The sequence below is a fragment of the Callithrix jacchus genome, chromosome 13 (genome assembly GCF_049354715.1).
Source record: "Callithrix jacchus isolate 240 chromosome 13, calJac240_pri, whole genome shotgun sequence".
Taxonomy (NCBI): domain Eukaryota; kingdom Metazoa; phylum Chordata; class Mammalia; order Primates; family Cebidae; genus Callithrix; species Callithrix jacchus.
In genome coordinates this window covers 122,185,508-122,209,890 of record NC_133514.1, presented here as the reverse complement: position 1 = coordinate 122,209,890, position 24,383 = coordinate 122,185,508, and the positions used below count along the sequence as shown (strand labels likewise).

General features: G+C 50.9%; 1 protein-coding gene across 2 annotated transcripts; it reads right to left on the bottom strand.

Annotated features, from left to right (window-relative positions):
- Positions 1-1,779: 1,779 nt before the first annotated feature.
- Positions 1,780-24,342, bottom strand: HSBP1L1 (heat shock factor binding protein 1 like 1). 2 transcript variants are annotated; one of them, XM_017963575.5, is made up of 5 exons: positions 23,771-24,342; positions 7,192-7,415; positions 5,885-5,951; positions 4,668-4,762; positions 1,780-2,143 (listed from the first exon to the last, which is right to left on the bottom strand). In XM_017963575.5, exons 2-5 carry the CDS (start codon positions 7,240-7,242, stop codon positions 2,132-2,134), a joined length of 225 nt encoding a protein of 74 aa, XP_017819064.3. In that variant the 5' UTR covers positions 7,243-7,415; positions 23,771-24,342; the 3' UTR covers positions 1,780-2,131. The 2 variants fall into 2 exon arrangements, with proteins under 2 accessions (XP_017819064.3, XP_078204436.1); XM_078348310.1 differs by lacking the exon at positions 1,780-2,143 and having other exon boundaries at positions 4,414-4,762.
- Between the last annotated feature and the right edge of the window lie 41 nt (positions 24,343-24,383).

Sequence of the window (24,383 nt, the reverse complement as noted above, 5' to 3'; positions counted from 1 at the left end):
CCTGAACCTAGGAGGCAGAGGTTGCAGTGAGCCAAGGTCGCACCACTGCACTCCAGCCTGGACAACAGAACAAGACTCTGTCTTAAAAAAAAAAGAAAAAAGAAAATTTCCTTATGTACAGCCTCAGGTTTCTCTTGTCTCCCTCACCCTAGCAATGTGGATGGGGTTGGTTGGGATCTTCATGTCCCATCTCAGCACACTCACAGTTTGAAGTGAAAGTGAGAGAGGGCAGAGATGGGGGGCACCTGAGCACACCCTGCGCCCTCTGACCTCAGACCCAGGCTCTACGCCCACCGAGTGACCTCAGGCAGGGTACCTTCTCTGAGCTTCCGTTTTCTCCTTGGTAAAGGCAGATAAGAGTGTCTGCCCTGCACACAGATGTAAACACAGGGAAGCACATGGTGCTTGCTGGGCACAGGAGTGGTGCACAGGGCTCACTGCTGTCAGTGGATCCATTGCTGTTGTGAAAACAGGAAGGTACTTACAGAATGAAGCACATTTTTTACACATACAAATGAGTATATGCTTTTTAAATGGATTTAAAATTCAAACACAAATCTGCAGTTTAATCTCCTTAGTGCTGATTTTCCCATGTATGAAGTAGGAGAGTGTAACACCGTATCAGAGTGAGGGACTAGGGAGAACATCTAAGTGACCTCAAGAACCTGGCGTGGAGTAGACACTCAGTATTACACCCCTGATGTTTCTCCAGAGAGGTGGAACAGATGGCCAGTGCGCACACGAACAGACACTCAGCATCACTGCTTTTTAAGAAGTGCAGATCCCAGAACCACAGTGAGATGCCACTTCACACCCACGAGTTCAGCTGGATTCAAAAGGAGGTCACGACAAGCATTTGCAAGGATGTAGAGAAGTTAGAGCCCTCACACACTCCTGGTAGGAAAATGGTAACATAGACAGGCAGGTCATTGAAAAGTTAAACATGGACTGGGTACAGGTGTCATGCCTGTACTCCCAGCACTTTGGAAGGCTGAAGCAGGCAGATTGCTTGAGCCCAGGAGTCCTCAACCAGCCTGGGCAACCTGGTGAGACCCTGTCTCTACAAAAAATACAAAAAAAATTAGCTGGGCACGGTGGTGTGTGCCTGTGGTCCCAACTACTTGGGAGGCTGAGGCAGGAGGATCACTTAAGCTCAGGAGGTCAAGGCTGCAGTGAGCCATGGTTGTGCCAATGCACTCCAGCGTGGGCAGCCGAGCAAGACCCTGTCTCATAAACTTGGTGTTACCCTTTGACTCAGCAGTTTCATACCCAAGAGAATTGAACGCATATGGCCACATAGAAACTTGTACACAGAAGCCAAAATGTGGAAACCCAAGTGTCCATCAACAGAGGAATGTTTAAAATGCCCATCCAAACAATGGAATATTATTTGGTCATAAAAAATAAAGTGCTGATACATGCTACAGTATGGGTGAACATTGAAATCATTCGGTTAAGAGAAAAGCCCGTTGCTTTGTATTGTGTGATTCCATTTATGCGGCTTTTCTAGAATAGGCTGATCCATAGAGACAGATTAGTGGTTGCTTAAGACTGGGAGGGAGGAAGAATGGGAGGTGACAGCTCGTGGGCACAGCTTCATTTTCGACATAATGAAAATGTGCTTGCATAAAAAGAAAACGTGTCCTAAGATTGCGATAATGGTTGGCACAGTTCTATCAAAACCCACTGATTTGCATCATTGGTGTATGGTGTATGACTTAGGTCTCGTGTCAGCTTTATCGGCTGTTAGCAGAAAAGATAAAACAATGACATTCCACATTTGTAAGTTTATCATGATTTATTGTAAATGTGTTGCATATTGTAATATTCTGCCTGGGACTGCCATAACAAAATACTTCAGGTTGGGTGGTTTAAACGACAGGAACTTGTCTTTTCACAGTTCTCTTGTCTGGAAATCCCAGATCAAGGTGCCAGTCTGTGTGATTTCTGGGGAGGGTGTTCCTTGGCTTGCGATGGCCGCCACCTCTGGTGCAGGCAAGGGGATGGCAGGCAAGCCCCTGGCGTCTCTTCTCAGAAAGACAAATCCTGTTGGATGAGGGCCCCACTCTCAGGACCCATGTAACCTTAATTACTTCTGTAGACGCCCATCTCAAATACAGACATGCTGCAGTTAGGTCTTCAGCTATTCAGGGAGACAGAAACGTTCAGTCCATAACATATCAGGTGTAGTACGTTTGTTCACCCTTGATTTTAATAACCTTTTCATTGGTGCTTTGTGACTACGATACGGTTGAAATCCTAATGATTTGGACTCTATTTCAAGTTTATCTCATTATGTACCTACTGTCTACCTTGCCCTGACCTAAGTGCTTTGCAATTTTCTCAAATCCTTAAAACCACCTACCAGGTAGATACTTTGCAGAAAAGAAAACTAAAGCTTAGATTTCCCAGATTACAGCCAGTAGCAGAGGATAAGAATTTGAAGCGTGGGCCTGCATGGCTGCACAGCCATGCCTCGTCTGTGGCACTGTAGTGCTTTAGTCAAGTTGCATTAACTAGTTCTTGGGGCAGCTAGTGATTTCTGTTTCCTGTCTTCCCAGGATGGCTTCAGGCAAAGTCCAGAAATTACGTGTGGCAGCTAACTCAGGCAACAAGTCCATAGGTACAGAATAATCAAGTTCCCTAGAGAAACTGGCAACATGTATACAAAGAAATAGACCAGAATATCGCAGCACTGTTTGGAAACTTAGTGAAATACAAAGTGGATCATCAGAGGACAGGTAGGCGGCAGTTAGCGACTGACCTAGAGCCACACATGTCAGCATGAATCAGTACTGAACAGAAAAGCATAGAGTGTGGGGCCACTGACACTGCCTTAAGACTTTCAGAATAAACTTCCGAAGGTGAAGATGCCAGTGTATCTGCAGGAGGCTTGACTAGGTGTCTGGGGCAGATTGCCTCTGCTCTGTGCTCACGCAGAGAAGGGATGAGGACTTCAGTTCACCCTCAGAATCAGAGCACTGCCATCCCTGCCTAGGCCAACAGACCACACCCCAAAGTTAAAGTGCAGGGTGACTTCATGGCTCACAGCTTTCTGACCTGGAGATTCACAGGGTCCCTGGGAAAGCATCTGCGTGGGCACAGGTGGGAGGACCTGCTCTACGTGGGCGCTGTTCTCTTCTACATCGTCTTTACTAACGGCTTTCAACGTGCCTCTGGTCTAGCATTCTTTAGTGGTGTGTTTACATGCAGCATCAGAAGCTGTGAGAGTGCCCACAGCCCTGACGGGGTTTGGCCTCCCACAGTCCTCCCTGTGGCTTCTGTAAAGTGGTCATGGCTCTCAGCGTCTCCATGGACAAAAGGCATCCTATGAAAGTGCAGAGCATTTTGAAACTCTTGAAATTCATTAACTGCAAACAATCTGAGCAGTACTGGGTTGAAGGGTTTGCGCCCGGCGCTGGGCAAAGTGGACGTGGCTGCCGCCTTAGGGAGGAGGTGGTGTGACGCCCTCAGGCAGGTAATGACACAGCGGAGCCTGGAGTGCGCCAGGCTCTGCGGAGAGGGCAGCTGACCCCAACAGGCACTTTCTGTTTTACTAAATTTTACTAAAATAAATTTTAAAATTAAATGCTGAACATCAAATTCATATTGTATAGAGTATTACTCAAAAAGTACACTGTGCCCAGCTTAAGTGACTTCTTTAAATGGTTACATGAACACATATCTGAAGCAGAAACTACTACTTATAATCCTTAGTCTAATTTGCTGTCATTTGATTCTGTTGAAGACTAAGGAGGAGGGGTAACAAGTACTCTAATAAAACTCAATTTTTAAATCATAGAGGTTTTCATTTGAAATGTGTACTTTGGCCAGGCGAGGTGGCTCATACCTGTAATCCCAACACTTTGGGAGGCCGAGGTGGGTGGATCACCTAAGGTCAGGAGTTTGACACCACCCTAGCCAACATGGTGAAACCCCTTCCCTACTAAAAATACAAAGATTAGCCAGGCATCCTGGCAGGCACCTGTAATCCCAGCTACTGAGGAGGCTGAGGCAGGAGAATTGTTTGAACCTGGGAGGCAGCGGTTGCAGTGAGCTGAGATCATGTCACAGCACTCCAGCCTGGTCGACAGGATGAGACTCCATTTCCAAAAACTAATAGTATTAAAATAAAATAATAAAATGTGTGTACTTTAAAGGAATTATGTCGAAGCGTGTTTTAGTTGGTCTATTTAGAAAAGCATTTGTGACTGGGCATGGTAGCTCACGTCTCTAATCCCAGTACTTTGTGAGGCCGAGGTGGGCAGATCACTTGAGGTCAGAAGTTCCGCGACCAGCCTGGCCAACATGGTGAAACCCTCATCTCTACTAAAAATACAAAAATTAGCTGGGCGTGGTGGCACATGCCCATAGTTCAGCTACCTGGGAGGCTGAGGCAGGAGAATGGCTCGAACCCAGGAGGCGGAGGTTGCAGTGAGCTGAGATTGCACCATTGTACTCCAGCCTGGGTGACAGAGCGAGACTCCATCACAAAAAGAAAGAAAGAGAAGAAAGAAAAAGAGCATTTGGAAATTTATTCCTGGCAGTTTTCATGCAGCACAAAGGCAGTAATTCCTACAGTGAACAAATATGGGATTGTATTTTTCAAGGTGAAAGCAATCAAAAGATACGTAAAAGGTTGGCGTATTTCCTAATAATGCCCTTACCGTTTGTTCTTTAATAGAATTTTCAATGCCAGCTTGTATCATTAAGTCGGTGACATTCTTCTGTAAGTCCTCAATGCGATTTCCCATTTCTTCCAGTACAACGTTAAGGACCTCTGTGCCTAGAGCTGGAGTGCAGAGCAGCCGAGGTGAAGCCAGGATGCCCTCTGGGACCCTGCCTCCCATGGCCCCTGCCGTCCTCGTGCTCGTGGCAAAGCCATGGCAGACGCAACTTTTAAAATGAGGGAATCAACGACAGGCTTTAGTGTCTGTGCAAGTCAGCTTCTTTCCCTGAGTCCCTTTAGCTTTTAAACTGTGAGCTTTGAAAATGTGGCTTCCCTTGGTTGGACATGGACTTGAGGACAAGAGATTGTTTTTTTATAGTCAAACTCTGGGTATGTAAAAATTAATATAATGGAAATTAATTCTTTTTTGCTTGTTTGTGGGGTCTTGCTCTGTCCCCCAGGCTGGAGTGCAGTGGTGTGATCACAGCTCACTGCAGCCTCAAACTCCTGGGCTCAAGTGATCCTCCCGCCTCAGCCTCCTGAGTAGCTGGGACTGTAGACTGCCACCCAGCTGAAGCTAACTCTTTAAAAACTAACATTCATACGGTTTAATTTTATCGTGTTTAAGAATCACTTTTGTTCTGGAACCGATTTACAAAATCAAAAGCTGCAAGCACGCCGTATTTAAGGAATACATCTAATAGTGCTGCCTGAGCTCGAATTGGGCAAGTCTTGGGGCCTAGATTTGTTCCAAGTCCAAAAACAATTCTATCCTGATTCTGTTTGATTTAATGTTACTAAGACAAAACAGTAGGTTGCTGGAGTTAAACGAAACAAAAGACAGTTGGGGAGAGCCGCGTGTGGTATCGTGCTCTGGAGCCTGCAGCGTCGTGTTCTGTAGGGTCTGATTCCCTGCGAGGGCCTGTGGCCGACGGTGCATTGTCCGGCTGGGGACTGACAGAAGCCTCACTGTGAAGGGCTGCGTGCTGCGCTCTTGTCCTTTATGCGCAAGACATCCTGTGTTGCCCGTCAAGCAGGAGCTTTTGCTGCAGGTGGGGGGTAATTAATGCATCAGAAAGCCACCGAAAAGCACACATGTAAATACCGGGAAATCTTAAGTAAACTATTATCTACGACTAGCAGGCAATGAAAAGCTACTCTGTGGTAAACTACCAGTCCGAAAGCACAGCATTTGTTAAAGGTAGAAAAGGATATTTCTGAGGTTTAATGTTGCAGTCAGAGCTTGAAAATGTTCCTGAAGTTCTTGAAATAGATTTTCTGCCTGAAAAAAATAAACCAAAAGCAGCTGAATAAATATTTACTGTTGGCATATATGACTTTTTTTTTTAAGTCTCGCTCTGTTGCCTAGGCTGCCGTAAACTTCTGCCTCCTGAATTCAAGCAATTCTCCCACCTCAGCCTCCCAGGTAGCTGGGATTACAGGCACATGCCACGAGGCCCAGCTAATTTTTGTACTTTTAGTAGAGATGGGGTTTCACCATATTGGCCAGGCTGGTCTCGAACTCATGACCTTAGGTGATCCACCCACCTCAGCCTCCCAGAGTGCTGGGATCACAGGTGTGAGCCATCACACCCAGCCCACATAAGACATTTTAAATATCACGGTTAGACTCGTCCATAAATCTGTTGACTTCTGACAAAGGTGCCGGGGCATTGGATTCAGAGGGAAAGGAAAGTCTTGGGAACAAGTCGCCCGGGGCCGGAATCATGAGAGGGCCACGTGCACACTGAGCAGGGACCCGTCCCCTCCTCACACCACACACCACACACCAACAGAGGATCACACCCCTCAGCCCAGAGCCAAGACCATAAAGCATGCAGAGGAGGAAGCAGGAGAAAATCTAGTGACCCTGAGCGTCTCAAGAATTCTTCAGAAATTACTTCCCAGGTTATGCAGAGATACCACCACCTACTAAAAGCGTTTCCTGTTTATGTACTGCCTCGTAGTTTACAGATTGATGTCCCACACCATTCATGGTGTAATTTACTCCTCACACCCGTGGCCAGGGCAAGATGAGAACAGTGAGGCTGAGAAGCACAAACTTCTCCCAGCTGGGGGTTCAAGATCCCAGGGAGCCCCCCGTTCCAGAGTGTGAACCTAGAACCCCCGTGGGCACAGGACCGAAGCATGCCAGGGCTTTCTACCTCAGGAAATTTAGGTTCAGGCTTGCATAAGGCCCAACACATTCCTTCAAATTCCAGGTCTCATAGCCGGTCCTCTTGTGGGCCTGGAACTCTCTTGGCAAGTAGGAAGGCCCCGGGGGCAGGAGGATTTCCAGGAAGAGGCGGGACACTCGTGGGTCCCCTCTGAAGGGACCTTTGGGCACCCTTTGCCCAGCTGTTTCCCCACTGACCTCGATCTCAATGTCTCCCAGAACAACTGCTGGGTTCCCCACAAGACCTCAGGTCCCCACGAAGACTGCAGACTTCCCCCAAGGACCTCAGGACACCCCAGGACCGCAGGGACTCCCCCAGCCGGGGAGGAGCGGAAGGGGGACTCACCGCGTCCCGCAGCGCGCACCCGCCAGGAGCTTCAGGGCCCCGCGCGTCCATGTGGACCCCGGATCGGGGGCGTCAGCAGGGGATCCCGTGGGCCGCCTGGACCTGTCGTGAGTTGGCGGCAGCTAAGCTCCTCGATTCCTGGGTGGGCCTCCGGGAGGCCTCGGGCGGGGCGCGCTGCGTTCCGGGGCGGAGGCGGAGGCGGAGCGGAGAGGCAGGCGCTGCACCTGCAGGGACGCGGCGCCTGGTCACCGAGGGGCCGCCTCGGAGGCCAGATCCGCGCCCTCGGACTCCCCGCCTTACCGAGTCGAGCTCTCCGGACAGCCTGGCGGAGCCGCCTCACTTAGGAGGGCCCGTGGGCGCCACCTGCGCCCTAAAACGCTCCTCACGGGCAATGCCTGGGCCTCGGTCACCCCTGCTGCGTTCTCCGGAGACGGGGCTCGCTCTGCGACCCCGGCTGAAGTGCAGTGGCCACCGCGGCTCCCTGTAGCCTCGACTTCCCGGGCCCAGGAGATCCTCCTGCCTCGACCTACCTAGTAGCTGGGACCGGCGCACGCCACCAGGTCCGGGTGATCTGTTTTCATTTTTTGTAGAGATGGGATCTTACTACGTTGCCCAGACTGGTCTGGAATTCCTGGGCTCAAGTGATCCTCCTACCTCGGCCTCCCAAAGTGCTGGGACCGCAGGCCTGGGCCACCACGCGCGGCCTTCCCTGCCTCCTTTACACCTGAGTTGTGGCTCATGCGTCACTTCGTGGTCGACCTTCCAGGACGGTGTTTTTAGGGTCACCTGTCTTGCTGCGGTGTCTGTGCCCTGTGCAGCACTGTGGGAGCAGGGCTGTGTCTGGTCACCCCAGCATCCCCAGGGCCCAGCCCAGTGACCACACCTGGAAGCACTGGTGCCTGAATGTGCGGATAAATGAAACGCAGCCACCCAGCACCGCTGCTGTGGCCTGACCGTCCCCACTAGGTTACTTTAGGGCAGATGTCCGCAGCCTGAACCCCGCAGGACAGGTGGTGAGTCCAGGCCACAGTGCCCAGCGAGGAGCGGGTGTCCGAGAAACACCCCGGACGAGATGTGAGAACCACGGAGAGCAGGCCCATCGCACACATGATGTAAAGAACCAGAAAACTAGCTCAATGCAGCTTAGGGACGGAAGTGCGCCAATCTCCAGAGCTGTCCTGCTGCCCACAGGCGCCCCGCATGCGAGTCCTAATAAACTCGCCCACTCGCCAAGCTGGACCCTGCCCATTCTTTGGTCTCTCGGCAACTCCCACTTTGGGGTAAGGTTTTAAATGTGATTCTCGGTTTTTCTCCTTACACCTGGTCATCAGGAAAATACAAACCGAAGCCACAATGAGCTCCCACTTCACCCCACCAGCATGACTAGAATCAGAAACAGACATATAAGCACGGGGAGTGGGGTGTGGGGACCGCGGCCCCGCCCACAGCTGGTGGGGCTGTGACAAGCTGCAGCGCTGTGGAAAGCTGGTGGGTCCTCAGAGGTGAAGCAGAGTTTCCACAGAAGCAGCGCGAGCGCACACGGAAACGTGGGCACAAATTCTGCAGCAGCATCTGTAATGCTGGAAGGATGGAAACCACCCAGCTGGCCACACCCCGATACGAGGGTAACAAAATGCATGTGATGGAATGTTCCTCAGCCACACAAAGGAGTGAGGGAGGCGCTGACGCACGCGTGGAGTGGGTGGACCTCGAAGACAGCGCCGGGTGGCAGGGCCAGGCAGGAAGACCCTGGGAGTAACTGTAGGCACGGAGAGCTGGAACAGGCCGCGGAGACAGAAGTCGGCCCGTGTTGGGGGCCGCAGGGAAGAGGGAGAGTGCGGAGAGGCTCACGGCGTCAGGGGTTTCCTGCGGGGGAGCGGGGCGAGGGGGGACAAATGTTCTGTGCCCTGTGCAGCGCTGTGGGAGCAGGGGGTTGGAGAACAAATGTTCTAAACTTAGATTGAAAGAAGTTTGCACAACCCTGTGAATATACGGAAACCCGCTGAATTATTCCCTTTAAATGGGTGGATTTTGTGGTATATGAATTGTATCTCAATGACGCTGTTAAAATAATTTTCTAAAAGCCTGGCCGTTTTGCCACTTTTTGTGTCCTTTTAGCATCCTCCTCTTCTTTCTGTCTTTGAGAGGGGCTGAGACACAAACGCAGTTGTAGGGGCCAGTGTGGACGGCTGAGAAAGCCGCGGTGTGGGCGGAAAGTGGCTGCTACACTCACCTGGACCATTGGGGCCTGAGGAATCCTGCTGGACGGCTTCTGGCTTCTGGGAAAGCAGATGTGGGCGGCTGCTGAGGAGGAGGCAGGGCCCGGAAGATGCCACCATGCAGGGTGGGTGGCGTGCACTCAGGAAGGTGCCACTGGGGACCCAGGAAAGCCTGCCTGACATGGGGGGCCAGGAGTGTAAGCTGGTGGAGTTTCAGGGATCAGAACTCTCTCACGCTAACAAAGGAAAAGCAGGAAATGATTCATAGAGGAGGCAGACACAGAGAGCTGGCATCAGCCCCTCCAGGCTCTTCAGGGGTGCTCCTCTCTGGAGGCAGGAGGAGCTGGGCACTGGTGCCCCACAGCAGGGCCATGACAGGGTTTCTCATCAGCCCACAGGCATGAAACCGGTCAGGCTGCCCTCCTTCCTTCCTTCCAGAAAGTTCTAGAATGTCCACCCTTCTATTGCTCTGCAAGCACTGAGCCTGAGGCCAGCAACTTTACTCCAGTAACAGCCCAGCATCCAGTTCATGGCTTCACGGGACGGTTCCCTCGTGGTGGGGACCCATGCAGACCCAGGGGCTTTCAGCATCTCCAGGGCAGGGCTGCTCCTTGTTCAGGCAGGGCTGGGGCCACAGAGCTCTTGACTGCACTGAGCTCACCAGTGATAAAGTGCTTGGGGCATCTGCGAAGGCAGACTGGTGTTGGGACTTTGGAGAGCTTGTGGGCACCCCGTGGAGCCCGTTCAGGTGTTGACTGGCTGCCCCCGGGTGCAGGTTCAAGCTGAGCAACCTTGCCTCACGGGCTATGCTTTCCTAACTAAATGAGCAGGGAGCCCCAGCGGCCCCCATGAGCCTGGAACTGGCCATGCAGAAGACAAGAGCCTGTCTGACCTGGGAACACCTCTCTCCTCTCCACACAGCCTTGGCCACGCTCACATTGGCCCATCCCTCCAACCCAGCAGCTCTTTCAGGTCAGGCTTCTGGGACACCCTGAGCAGGATCACCCAGCACTGCTGCCCACAGCAGCCTCAGGCCCCACCGAGATAGGCCTGGGGGTCTGGGGAGATGACAGGACTGCCTTTCTTCTCTCTCTCTTTCCTTCCTTTCCTTCTTTCTTCTTCCTCTTTCTTTTTCTTCTTCTTCTTCTTTTTTTTTTTAAAGATTGGGTCTTGCAGTGTTACCCAGGCTGGAGTGCAGACGTGCAATCATAGCTCACTGTAGCCTTGAACTGGGCTCAAGGGATTCTCCTCCCTCAGCCTCCCAAGTAGGTAGGACTACAGAGGCACACCACCATGCCCAGCTACTATTTTTTGTTATTTTTCTAGAGACAGAAATCTCCCTATGTTGCCAGGGCTGGTCTCAAACTCCTGGGCTCAAGTGATCCTCCCACCTCACCCCCACAAAGTGCTGGCCTTACAGGCAGGAGCCACCATGCCTGCCCAAGGACTAGGTTTCAAACAAAGCTCTTCAGCTGGATCTGATGGAGACAACCCAGGACTACCCTTCAGGAAGCAAAGCTTCAAGAAGCCTTGCAGACCCCCCCTAAGAACGGAGTAGGGGTCCCACATAGTGGGGCCAGGATCCCTCACTGAGTTGGGAAAACAAGGCTCAGGGCCTGGAGGTGGCGGATCATGGCAGTAAGCAAGAGGAGAACCCACAGGATGGGAGGTCGAGGCACGAGAGGCATTTCTAAGGCAGATGCTGGAGGTGGAGCCATTGCAGGAGGTGGCAAAGTCCTCCACGTGGCCAGAGGAATAGGTGGTTGGGACATGCTGGAAATAAATGCTCAGTGCCACCAAGAAAAATTAGTACTGGGACAAAGGATCTCTTAGCAAAGCAATTCTTTTTACTTTCTACAGAACGCGTACTGCCATAGCAATCTTGCCATGAGAGTACAACGAACAAAAGAAGGCAGACGTATTTATTTCTTATGCGTTTGGGGTTGTCCTTACTGCTATGTCTCATCTCCGTTGGCTGGAGCCAGACCTCACAATCTAAACTAAAGCCCGATTGGCTAGTAACTTGAAACATTTCTAAAAGGTAAAAGCAATGGAGAGGGAAAAAAAGGAAGTACAAATAAGGAAGGGGCGTAGGCTGCGAGCTGGGACCTGCCTGTGAGCACATCCAGCACAGACATCTTGGTTAAAGAACAAGGACATAGAATGTACTACGCACCTGTAAGCATGTCTAACAGCTACAAAGGATAGGGCTTCTAGCAAAAGGGCAAGAAGGCTTTTAAAGAAAGTGTTTAAAACAAACTATGTATCTATATATATATATATAGAGAGAGAGAGAGAGAGAGACAGAGTCTCACTGTATCACCCAGGCTGGACTGGAGTGCAGTGGCATGATCTCGGCTCACTACAACCTCCGCCTCCCACGTTTAAGCAATTCTCCTGCCTCAGCCTCCTGAGTAGCTAGGATTACAGGCATGCACCACCATACCCAGCTAATTTTGTTTTGCATTTTTAGTAGAGATGGGGTTTCCCCATGTTGGCCAGGCTGGTCTCGAACTCCTGACCTCAGGTGATCCACCTACTTCAGCCTCCCAAAGTGCTGGGATTACAGGCATGAGCCACCACACCCGGCCCAAAGAAACTACTATTTCTAACAGGCCAGGACAAAGTTCGCTGCAGTGAGGGCATCAAGACCGAAGTGGTTCAAACAGCATATCTCAGGCTCTTTGGCCACAGCACCCAACCCCCGGGGGAGCTGGCCCCTCCAGAATCTACTCACAGCTTTTGCCAGAGCTGAGAGTCTTGAGTCTGCATTTCTAGGAGCTCAGCACACAGTGCTGGGGCACACCAAGGAGGCTTCTCAGCGCTGGGCCAGCGAGGAAGTCGGTGGATGCCAGTGGGGCTCAGGGGAGAGAAAGGAAGGCTCAGCCTTGTGTGGGATGTGGAGGTGACACAAAGCTCCCAGAATCTCCAGGATGGTCAGCAGAGCGCAAGTGGGAGACAGGAAGGTGTGTTCTCTGTGCCCAGGGCAGGAAAGGTTTCAGAGGGAAATGTCCAAATGCCATTGCTGGAAGAGCAACTGGTATGATTTCCCACATTCTCATTAAACCTAGACAGTAGCCCACATTTGGCAAATGTCGCTATCCACTGAAGCATGCAGGATGGGATTTGGAATTCAAATGAGCTGACTCTCAATTCTGTTGTCTGAGGTCATAGGACAGTGTCAGGAGCAGGGGGCTGCCAGAGGACCCAGGGCCAGCGTGGAGAGGCCACCATCTTCCCTGTCCTGGTCAGCCCCAAGGACCAGCAGAAGACACAGGCAGGACAGAGGCCAGGGCCACCCAGGTTCCACTCTGCCACCCCTTGCTCATTCTGTCTGGTGTGTGAGGGTGCCCAGGAACCTTTGTTCTTAAAGGTCTGTGGGAGGCCAGGAATCTGGGCCTCAGGTGGGATGGTGTTACTGAGGCGGTAGAACAAACATAGGGGAAAAATGTCATAACACTGGATTTAACAAGGTTTTTTTCTTTGGATATGGCACCAAAAGCACGGGCAACAAAAAATTAGACAAACTGGACTTTGTGAAAGTTAAAAACTTTTGTGCATCAAAGGACACTATCAATAGAGTGAAAGGTGTGATCGCAGCACTTTGGGAGGCTAAGGTGGGTGGATCACCTGAGGTCAGGAGTTCAAGACCAGCATGGTGAAACCCCATCTCTACTAAAAATACAAAAATTAGCTAAGCGTGGTGGTGGGCAGCTGTATTCCCAGTTACTCAGGAGGCTGAGGCAGGAGAATTGCTTCAACCTAGGAGGTGGAGGCTGCAGTGAGCCGAGATCACACCACTGCACTGCAGTCTGGGTGACAGTGAGACTGTCTCAAAAAAACAAAACAAAACAAAAAACAAAAAGCAAACAACAAAAGAGAGTAAAAAGGTGATTCACAGAACAGAGAAGATCCTGTAGATTATGTATCTGATGTGGAACTGATGTCTGCTTTATAGAAAGAACTCCTGCAATCTAGCAACAAGACAAACAAGCAACCTGATTCAGCAATGAGGAAAGACAAAGCACTCTACAGATTTCATGCTATTCCTCTCAAACTACCAATGTCGTTTTCACAGAATTAGGAAAAAACGACTTTAAAATTCATGTGGGACCAAAAAGAACCTTAATGGAAAAAGCAAACCTAAGCAAAAAGGACAGAGCTAGAGGCACCACATTACCCAACTTCAAACTACATTACAAGGCTACAGTAACCAAAATAGCATGGTCACAAAAACAGGCACACACAGATCAATAGAACAGAATAGAGAACCCAGAAATAAAGCTGCACATCTACAACCAACTGATCCTCGACAAAGCCAACATAAATAAGCAATGGGAAAAGGACTCCCTGTTCAACAGATAGTGCTGGGATAGCCGGCTCGTCATTTGCAGAGAATGAAACTGGACCCCTACCTCTCGCCCTCTATAAAAATTAACTGAAGATAAGGAAAGATTTAACTGTAAGACCTCAAACTATAAAAAGCCTAGGACAGTCCTAGGAGATACTTTTCTGGGTATTGACCTAGGCAAAGGGTTTATGACTGAGTCCGCAAAAGCAGTTGCAGCAAAACCAAAAGTTGGCAGCTGGGACCTAATTAAACTAAAAAGCTCCAAAGAAACTATCAACAGAGTAAACAGAAAACCTACATAATGGAAGAAAGTATTTGTAAACTAGGCATCCAGCAAAGGACTAATATCCACAATCTATAAGGAACTCAGACAAATCAACAAGAAAAAAAACTCCATTAAAGGGCAAAGGATGTTGAACAGATGCTTCTCAAAAGAAGATACACAAGGGGCGGGCGCGGTGGCTCACACCTGTAATCCCAGCACTTTGGGAGGCCGAGGAGGGTGGATCACGAGGTTAAGAGATCGAGACCATCCTGGTCAACATGGTGAAACCCCGTCTCTACTAAAAATACAAAACATTAGCTGGGCATGGTGGCGTGTGCCTGTAATTCCAGCTACTCGGAAGGCTGAGGCAGGAGAATTGCCTGAACCCAGGAGGCGGAGGTTGCGGTGAGCCGAGATCGCGCCATTGCACTCCAGCCTGGGTGACAAGAGCAAAACTCCGTCTCAAAAAAAAAAAAAAAAGAAGATACACAAGCAGCCGACAGACATGAAAAAAAGCTCAATGTTACTAATTATCAGAGAAATACAAATCAAAACCACCATGAAGCATCAGCAGATGCTGGTGAGGCTGCAGAGAAAAAGGAACACTTATAATACACTATTGGTGGGAATGTAAATTAGTTCAGCCACTGTGGAAACCAGATTGGAGATTTCTCAAAGAACTAAAAATAGAATTACCATTCAATCCAGGAATCCCATTACTGGTATATACCCAAAGGAAAATAAGTTATTTTGCCAAACAGACACCTGCATTTGTATGTTTAATAAAGCACTAGTCACGATAGCAAATACATGAAAACACTCCAGGTGTCCATCAGCAGATGATTGATATACACCATGGAATACCATGAACCATAAAACAAGAACGAAATCATGTCCTTTGCAGCCAGGTGGGTCCAGCTGAAGGCCGTAAGCAATTTAACACAGGAACAGAAAACCAAATAGCACATATTCCTGCATATAAGTGGGAGCTACATATTGGCTACACATGGATGTAATGACAGACACTGGGACTCCAGAAGGAGGGAGGGAGGGCTAAAAAGCTTGCTTTCTTTTTTTTGAGACAAAGTCTTGCTCTGTCACCCAGGCTGGAGTGCGATGGTGCGATCTCAGCTCACCGCAACCTCTGCCTCCTGGGTTTAAGCAATTCTCCTGCCTCAGCCTCCCAAGTAGCTGGGACTACAGGCACACGCCACCACACCTGGCTAAATTTTGTATTATTATTATATTTTAGACGGGGATTCACCGTGTTGGCCAGGACGGTCTTGATCTCCTGACCTTGTGATCCACCTGCCTCAGCCTCCCAAAGTGCTGGCATTACAGGTGTGAGCCACTGCGCCCAGTGTCTTTTTTTGTATTTTTAGTACAGATGGTTTTGCCATGGTGGCCAGGCTGGTCTCAAACTCCTGACCTCAGGTGATCTGTCTGCCTTGGCCTCCCAAAGTGCTGAGATTACAGGTGTGAGCCACTGCGCCCCGCCTATAAAGCTTTCTATTGGGTCCTGTGCTCACTCCACACTTCAGCATCATGCAACATACCCTTGTAACAAACCTGCACATGTACCCTAGGAATCTAAAATTTAGATTTAAATTTAAAATAATGGGAAAGGACTTGAAAAGACATTTCTACAAAGAAGATAAGAGAATGTCCAGTCAATACATGAAAAGATGCTTAATGTCACTAGTCATTAGGGAAATACAGATCAAAACCACAAACCACAGCCAGGCAGCACTTGCTATGGTTTAAACGTGTCCCCCAAAGCTCTCTCTCCTTTCTCTATGTCTCTCTCTCTCACTGTCTACCTGTCTCTGTCTCTCTGTTTCTCTGTCTGTCTCTATCTCTCTCTCACTCTCTGTCTCTGTCTGTCTCTGTATCTCTCACTCTGTCTCTGTATCTCTGTCTCACTCTGTCTCTGTCTCTGTATCTCTCTCTCACTCTCTGTCTCTGTATCTCTCTCTCACTCTCTGTCTCTGTCTGTCTCTGTCTCTCTCACACGTGCACCCTCTCTTGGCCCTTCTGCCTTCCACCGTGGGATGACACAGCACAACCGCCCTCACCAGAAGCCAGCCACTGCATCTCAGACTTTTCAGCCTGTGGACGTGTAAAATATACATCTCCGTTCTTTACACATTACCCAATCTTGGTTCTTCTGTCACAGCAGCACAAAATGAACTAAGACACAACTTCACACCTACTAGGATGGCTAGAGTCAAAGAGAGATAAGTGTTCACGGGGATGTGGAGAAATCAGAACCCTCATACACTGCTCATAGGAATGGAAAATGATGTAGCCACTATGGAAAAACAGTCTGGCGGTTCCCCAGAAACTTAAGCATAGAATCACCACATGATCCACCAATCTTACTTCTGAATCCACACCCCAAGTGGAAAGCAGAATCTTGAACAGATATTTGCACACCCATGTTCAAAGCAGCATTGCTCACAATCCCGCAGAGACGGAAGCAACGGAAGTGTTTGTGGACAGCTGGAGGGATAAACAGAGTGTGGTGTACGTGTTACCGGAGGGTGCTGTGCAGTTCCAGGCTCTTGCTGCCCTGAACAAAGAATCGGACACGACTCACACGAATAGCAAAGCAAGCAGCGAAAGTGTATGAAGCACAGTATTACGCTCTCAAAGAGGGGAGAGTGGGCTTCCCTCTGCGAACGCGACCAGCCAGTTTGGTGTATTTGCGGTTCTCTGTGTTGTTTTCTTCTTATCTTCCCCAGGCTGCCTGATCTCTAGCCCGCGCTTGCCTTTAATTGTAAGTACATGCATGATTTAAAGTCCATATGCATGAGCTTTAATGAGCTTATTATCAACGGGGTCATATGAAGGGTCCTTGTAGGGCACGTGGGGAGCCAGATGTAGGGCTGAGGGCCCCACAGGGTCATGGGGTGAGCCTGATGCTGTGCTGAGGTGCAGGATCCGAGAAATAAAGAGACAGGACACAGAAGTACAAGGAAAACGCAGCTGGGCTCGGGGGTCACGCCACCTATGAGCGGAGTCAGGCGAGGCCCCGAATGTCCAGAAGCCTGAGTATTTATTGTGTATAGATGAGGGGGCAGGGCAGTGAGTGAAGTCATCTCTAAGGATAGCGATAGGGTCGTGAGCAATAAAACAAGGGGTCCACCCCATTAGGTCACCTAGGCCAGGTGGGCAGTGCACAGCAAGGGGCCCGTTCCCATGAAGGCAAGGGCCATGTGCAGTAAGGGGTCCACCCCCATTAGGTCACCGAGGTTTGAAGGTGGGCCGTGCGTGGTGTGCAATACTTCTATCTTTGGTCAAACTACTTCTAAGAAGATTTATAGGAAGATGCTTTAAGTCACACAGCAGTGACAGAGCTGTCAGGGTTACTGCCACCTTCTGGCAGCTTCCATTGGGTTCTATGGGAAGATGCTTTTCAAGCAGCACAGTAACAAGAGCTGATAGAGTTGACAGTCACCAAGGTGCGATTGCGGGTCTGAGGGCAGCTTTCCACAAGAACTGGAGCAAGGTCCTACAACTCCTTTATCAGGAGAGGTGGCTCTCGCCCCAAGCCTGCCACACAGCGGGTATCTTTATGATACTGAACGCTGCCGCCTGGGCCGTGGGTTCTTGTCCTGGTATAACTGTTTTCCCTTAAATCATGCTCTGCATTGTGTCTGCTCTAGGCATTCCTCCGATTATAAGCTGCTTATTCCTTAATTCATGTTCTGTACTGTGTCCACTCTAGGCATTCCTCCGAATGAACTAAGATGTAATTATAGGTATACGTGTAGGGAAATATTCTTTAGGCACTCATACTATTAACTATTATATGATTATATATAGAGGATTATATAAAGGGATTCATCAAGCCCTAATTCTGTAAACTAATACATGATTATATAAAGGATTATATAAAAGGAAATAGCTGAGTGGTAACACTATAAAGTGAGATATTCCTCAAGCCCGAACTGTGCCAGGGTTCTGCTTAGCTCTCATTCCTCGGTGCCTATATGGGGGGTTACCCACAGGTCCTTTTTCTCACTGTGTATCCCATCTCTGAGGGGCTGCCCCTGACAGGTTTGGTCCGGATGTAGCCAGCTATGTAGGCTTCTTGCGTTTTTGTTTTTTTGAGATGGAGTTTCACTCTTGTTACCCAGGCTGGAGTGCAATGGCGCGATCTCAGCTCACCGCAACCTCTGCCTCCTGGGTTCAGGCAATTCTCCTGCCTCAGCCTCCCGAGTAGCTGGGATTACAGGCACGTGCCACCGTGCCCAGCTAATTTTTGGTATTTTTAGTAGAGACGGGGTTTCACCATGTTGACCAGGATGGTCTCGATCTCTTGACCTAATGATCCACCCGCCTCGGCCTCCCAAAGGCCTGGGATTATAGGCTTGAGCCACCGCGCCCGGCTTGCTTCTTGTGTTTTTAATGTCACTTTTGTTTTGGCTGCTCAACTTCTGTTTTTTTTTTTTTTTTTTTTTTGAGACAGAGTCTCCTTTGTCACCAGACTGGAGTGCAGTGGAGTGATTTGGCTCACTGCAACCTCCGCCTCCCAGGTTCAAGCGTGTCTCACTCAAAATCCTGGTAGCTCATGCCTGTCATCGCAGCACTTTGGGAGGCCGAGGCAGGTGGATCACCAGGTTGGGAGTTCAAGACCAGCTTGGCCAATATGGTGAATGGTGAAACCCCTTCTTTACTAAAAACATAAAAATTAGCCAGGTGTGGTGTCATGTGCCTGTAGTCCCAGCAATTCAGGAGGCTGAGGCAGGGGAATCACGAACCTGAGAGGCGGAGGAGGTTGCAGTGAGCCAAGATTGTGCCATGGCACTCCAGCCTGGGCAGCATAGTGAGACTCTGCCTCAAAAAAAATAAAAGATTTATTTCAAGAGTCTTCCTTTCATATTTTGATGATGATTAATAAATATCAATAATACAACTATATATTACCAATTTTATTTTCTAACTTTCTCAATTTCTCTAAACTCTCTCATTCTGTTGATGGAATAATCTCAGTTCTCACTTTTGAAAATTACTAAACAATCTTGTGTATTCATTACTCAGAAGCTGGAGACCAACTGTAAATAATAGGTGCCCAGGCCAGTGAGACTGCTCCCATCTGCAGCTGGAGGAACTGAAGCCAGAGGGTGGTGACTGCTCAGCGACTGGGCCATGCCCTGCTCTGCTCTGACTCTACAATGCCAATATGGACTGCAGGTCTTCAAAGCCATCTTCTCTACCTTAGGAGCACAGCAAGGAAACGATGTGTGTTCTCGATTTCACAGCTGCTGGAGGAGTCAGCGGCCAGATCAACCTAGCAGTTGTTTCTTTTTGACCTGATAAAATTATTTTTAGAATAGCTCTGTTTTCCTGCTCATGTTTGGCTGAGGATAAATAGAGAAATTGTGCCTTCCTCAGCATATGCTGCCTGGTGGTGCATGAGCATTAGCCCAGGATGAGTAATGACCGTGGGAATCTAAATATTAAAGAATACTAATGTGTACTCTGAAGTTATAAAAATTAGGCAGTGTTTCCCTGGTGTGAGGGCAGACAGTTGGGAATAATGAGTGTCTGACCATTCATCCTCCTATGGCTGGGAACTAAGGTGTTTTTTCCTTTGGTTTTCTTTTTTTGTTTGTTTTCTTTTTTGAAATGCAGTCTTGCTCTGTCACCCAGGCTGGGGTGCAGTGGCACGATCTCATCTCACTGCAACCACCACCTCCTGGGTTCAAGTGATTCTCCTGCTTCAGCTTCCTGAGTAGCTGGGATTACAGGTGTGTTTCACCACGCCCCATGCCCAGCTAATATTTTTGGATTTTTAGTAGAGACGGTGTTTTACCTTGTTGGTCAGACTGGTCTCGAACTCCTGACCTCGTGATCCCCCCGCCTTGGCCTCCCAAAGTGGTGGGACTATAGGTGTAAGCCACTGCACTTTTTTTTTTGAGACAGTGTCTCACTCTGTCACCCAGGCTGGAGTGCAATAAAGCAACCTCAGCTCACTGCAACCTCTGCCTCCCAGGTTCATGGCAGGTCAGGAGTTTGAGACCAGCCTGGCCAACATGGTAAAACCCTGTCTCTACTAAAAATGCAAAATATTAGCTGGTGTGGTGGCATGTGCCTGTAATCCCAGCTACTTGGGAGACTGAGGCACAAGAATCACTTGAACCCAGGAGGCAAATATTGCCATGGGCCGAGATTGAGCCACTGGACTCCAGCCTGGGCTACAGAGTAAGAGTCCTTCCCCCACTCCCCACAAAAAAGAAAACAGATCTCATGTGAACTCAGAGTAAGAGCTTCCTCATCGCTAAGGGGATGATGGGAATGACCCAAGCCATTCACGAGGGATCCACTCCAATGATCCAAACACCCCTCACCAAGTCCCACCTCCAAAATTGGGGATTACAATTAAACCTGAGATTTGGTGGGGACACCCACTCAAGCTATGTCAGTTGACTTTTTTTTTTAATTCCCTTTTCTCCTTGCATTTCAGTTTGGGAAGTTTCTGCTGACTTACCTTCATAATAACTGATCCTTTCCTTCATTCTGTCTAGTCAACTAATGAACATTCTTTATTTCTGTGAGTGTGCTTTTGACTTCTTGCATGTTGCTTTTATTATTACTGCTTCTTTCTCTCTGCTGACATTACGTATCTGGTCTTGCATGTTGTCTACTTTTTCCATTAAAGCCAGTTTATCCAGGAGTTTCTGCTTTGGGTGAGCAGCTCTCGGGTGCTGTGTCTACCTGGATGTGCCTGTCTCTTCAGAGCAGGGTGCCAGCTTCTCTGGCAGCCTCAGTTTTCTGATGGGCCCATGAAAGGCTGCTTGGTTGCCATGTGCTCTGCTTCTCCCTGCTGTAAGGATGGGGGTGGTGACTGCCAAGCATGTCACATGACACCAGAAGTTCTCTGTTGTGGAAATTCAGAAGCCAGGCTCCTACAGTGGTTCCAATCCACCTTCTGCACAGGTTTCCTTAAAAAATGGGGTGTGTGGCCAGGCGCAGTGGCTCATACCTGTAATCCCAGCACCTTAGGAGACTGGGTTAGATGAATCATGAGGTTAGGAGTTTGAGATCAGGCTGGCCAATATGCTGAAACCCTGTCTCTACTAAAAATACAAAAATTAGCTGGGTGTTTTCGTGTGTGCATGTGGTCTCAGCAACTCAGGAGGCTGAGACAGAAGAATCACTTGAACCCAGGAGTCGGAGGCTGCAGTGAGCCAAGATGGTGCCACTACACTCCAGCCTGGGTGACAGAGTGAGACTCCATCTCAAAAACAAAAAAGAAAGAAATGGGGTGTGCAGCTGGGCACGGTAGCTCACACCTGTAATCCCAGCACTTTGGGAGGCCTAGGTGGGAGGATTGTCTGATGCCAGGAGTTCAAAGACCAACCTGGCCAACATAGCGAGATCTCGTCTATAAAACAGTGGCTCCAGTCTTCTCCCAGCTCTCAGAGCGAGGTCAGTTTGTTTGCTTTTCATTTTACAAGCATCATGTGTTAGGCACCTTCTTAAGTGCTTCCCAGAGGTATTCATGCTCCTACGTGACACCCTCGTCTGCTTGGGGCCAACCCAGCGACCTGTTTCTCATGAGCAGAGCCTGGAGAGCATGAGGCACAGCTCTGCTTCCTCTCTGTGTCACAACTCTGATCTCATCAGTCACTCATTTGGCTCCTGTATTGGCTTCTGGTGGCTCCTGTAACAAATGACCACAAGTTGGGTGGCTTACAATAGCAGAATTGTATTCCTTCACAGTTCCAGAGGCCAGAAGTCCACCACCACTTTTCCTGGGCTGATCAAGGTGTTGGCAGGGCCAGGCTTCCTCGAATGGCTCCTGGGGAGAATCTGCTCCTTGTTTCTTGCCAGCTCTGGTGGCTCCAGCGTGACTTGGCTTGTGACTGCTTCACTTCCCCCTTCAAGGCCCCATCTTCATTTCTGCCCCATATTCCATGGCCCTCTCTTCTGTGTGCCACCAAATTTCCTTCTACCTTCCTCTTACAAAGATACATGTGGCAGGTCACAGTGGCTTGTGCCTGTAATTACAGCACTTTGAGAGGCCAAGGTGGATCATTTGAGGCCAGAAGTTCAAGACCAGCCTGGCCAACAGAGACTCTGTCTGTGTTGTATTTTAGTTATTTATTTTTTAAGGTCTCACTTTGTCACCTAGGCTAGACTGCAGTGGTGCAATCCTGGCTCACTGCAGCCTCGACCTCCTGGGCTCAAGCGATCCTTCCACCTCCGAAGTAGCTGGGACTACAGGGTTGCACCACCAAACCCAGATAATTTTTCTATCTTTTGTAGAGAGAGGCCTCCGCATGTTGCCCAGGCTGGTCTCGAATGCCTGGGCTCAAGAGATTTGCCCACCTGGGGCTCCCAAAGTGTTGGGATTATGGGCACGAGTCACAGTGTTTAGGGCTGACCTGGATAATCCAGGACAATATCTTTCTCTCATAATCCTTAATGACATCTGCAAAAGAAATACTGTTTTCCCATATGAGGTAATATTTACAGGTTGCAGGGATTAGGGCTTGTGTCTTTATAAAGGCCATTTTCCAGTTGTGCATGGCTTGGTCGGCTTCTCTTGGTTGCAGGAAGTCACGTGACAAATGAAGCACCTGCAATGAGCTGTGATTGGCTGATGTAGACTGGGTGGGTGGGGCCCGGACCCCGGGCAGGTGGTGATGGAAAAGGTACAAACTCACTGTGCAGTCATCAGCTCACCTCTCCGGGTTCCTCCGAGGGGTGAGGCCTGTGGGGCGAGGTCGGAGCATGCCAGGTTGTGTCCACTGGGCCTGCTCCTGGAGGCCCGTGCACAGGCGCGGCTCCAGGCCCCAGGCTGCGGCCTCACCTTGCCCAGTGCCTCCATATCCCCTGGATTAGGACAACCGAGGCCAGCGTCTGGGACCCCAGTGCTCCAGCGAGGGAAGCCCGGAGCTTACTTCAACCTCCAGGGCAGAGAGGGCGCAAGATCCCAAAGGCCCAAGGGCTGGGGGAGGGCGCGGCGGGGCAGGGGCAGCTGCTTGTTCTCTCCCAGGCTTCCCGTGCGCCTTTTGCTCCACTCTTCGTTTCCGGCGCCCCGCAGCGCTGGCTCAGAAATCCTGCCAGCCTGGGGTGCAAGGCGGGAGCGCCGTTTCCTCGACTGTCGGGGACTTTCTCCTAGTTAGGCGGTGACTGTCCTTATGATCCCCACAAAACCAGCCGCGCAGGGGGCAGAGGGCCGGGCCGGGGCAGGAGGCAGCGGCTGAGGCAGAAGCAGCCATCAGCATAAACGCCTCACCCGCGCGCCCCTCACCCCTCACTCTTCACCCGCGCCCCCCTCACCCCTCACTCTTCACCCGCGCCCCCCTCACCCCTCACTCTTCACCCGCGCCCCCCTCACCCCTCACTCCTCAGCCGCGCCCCCCTCACTCCTCACCCGCGCCCCCCTCACCCCTCACTCCTCACCCACGCGCCCCTCACCCCTCACCCGTGCCCCCTCACCCCTCCCTCCTCACCCGCACGCCCCTCGCTCCTCACCCGCGCCCCCCTCACCCCTCACTCCTCACCCGCACGCCCCTCACCCCTCACTCCTCACCCGCGCGCCCCTCACCCCTCACTCCTCACCCGCGCCCCCCTCACCCCTCACTCCTCACCCGCGCCCCCCTCACCCCTCACTCCTCACCCACGCGCCCCACACCCCTCACTCCTCACCCGCGCCCCTCACCCCTCCCTCCTCACCCGCGCGCCCCTCACCCCTCCCTCCTCACCCGCGCGCCCCTCGCTCCTCACCCGCACGGGCCAAGAGGGTCCTAGGCTAGGGCAGCTGCCTGCGGGCGGGTGCGGGCTCGGAGTCGGGTCCGTCTGGAGCCCCGGGGCGAGGCGGGCAGCAGGGCCGCGGTTCCACGCACGCCTGGCCCCGGAGTCCGTCTTGACGCTCAGGAGCTGCCGTTTCTGCAAACGGGCGCCCAACGGTTCAGCCCAGAAAACTGCACGGGGGGTGGGGAGAGGCCGCCGCGTTTCTGCCGTGAGGCGACCGTGGCCACGGTGAGGACGACGGCTCCGTTTCCCGAGACTCCGAGCCGGGTCCCCGGGTCACCTGGGTCAGGAAGGGGCTGGACGAGACTCGGGGACCCTGCGACCCCGCCCTCAGGTCCGCGCCGTCCGCTCCGTTGGCTGAGCGCGGGGACTGCTGGAGACGGGTTCACGTGGGTGCCAGGTTGAGGGACCGGCCCTGCCCGGATGCTGTGTCCCGACCGGGAGGGAGGAGCCGCGCGACCTCGCCGCCTCCACAGCCCCGGCTCCGCGCCCCGCCGCGGCCAGCCCTGCCCGCGCGCTCTAGGACCGGACGGCGCCGCCACCACAGCCCGGCGTGGGAGGAGACCGGCATTGTGACGCCACGGGG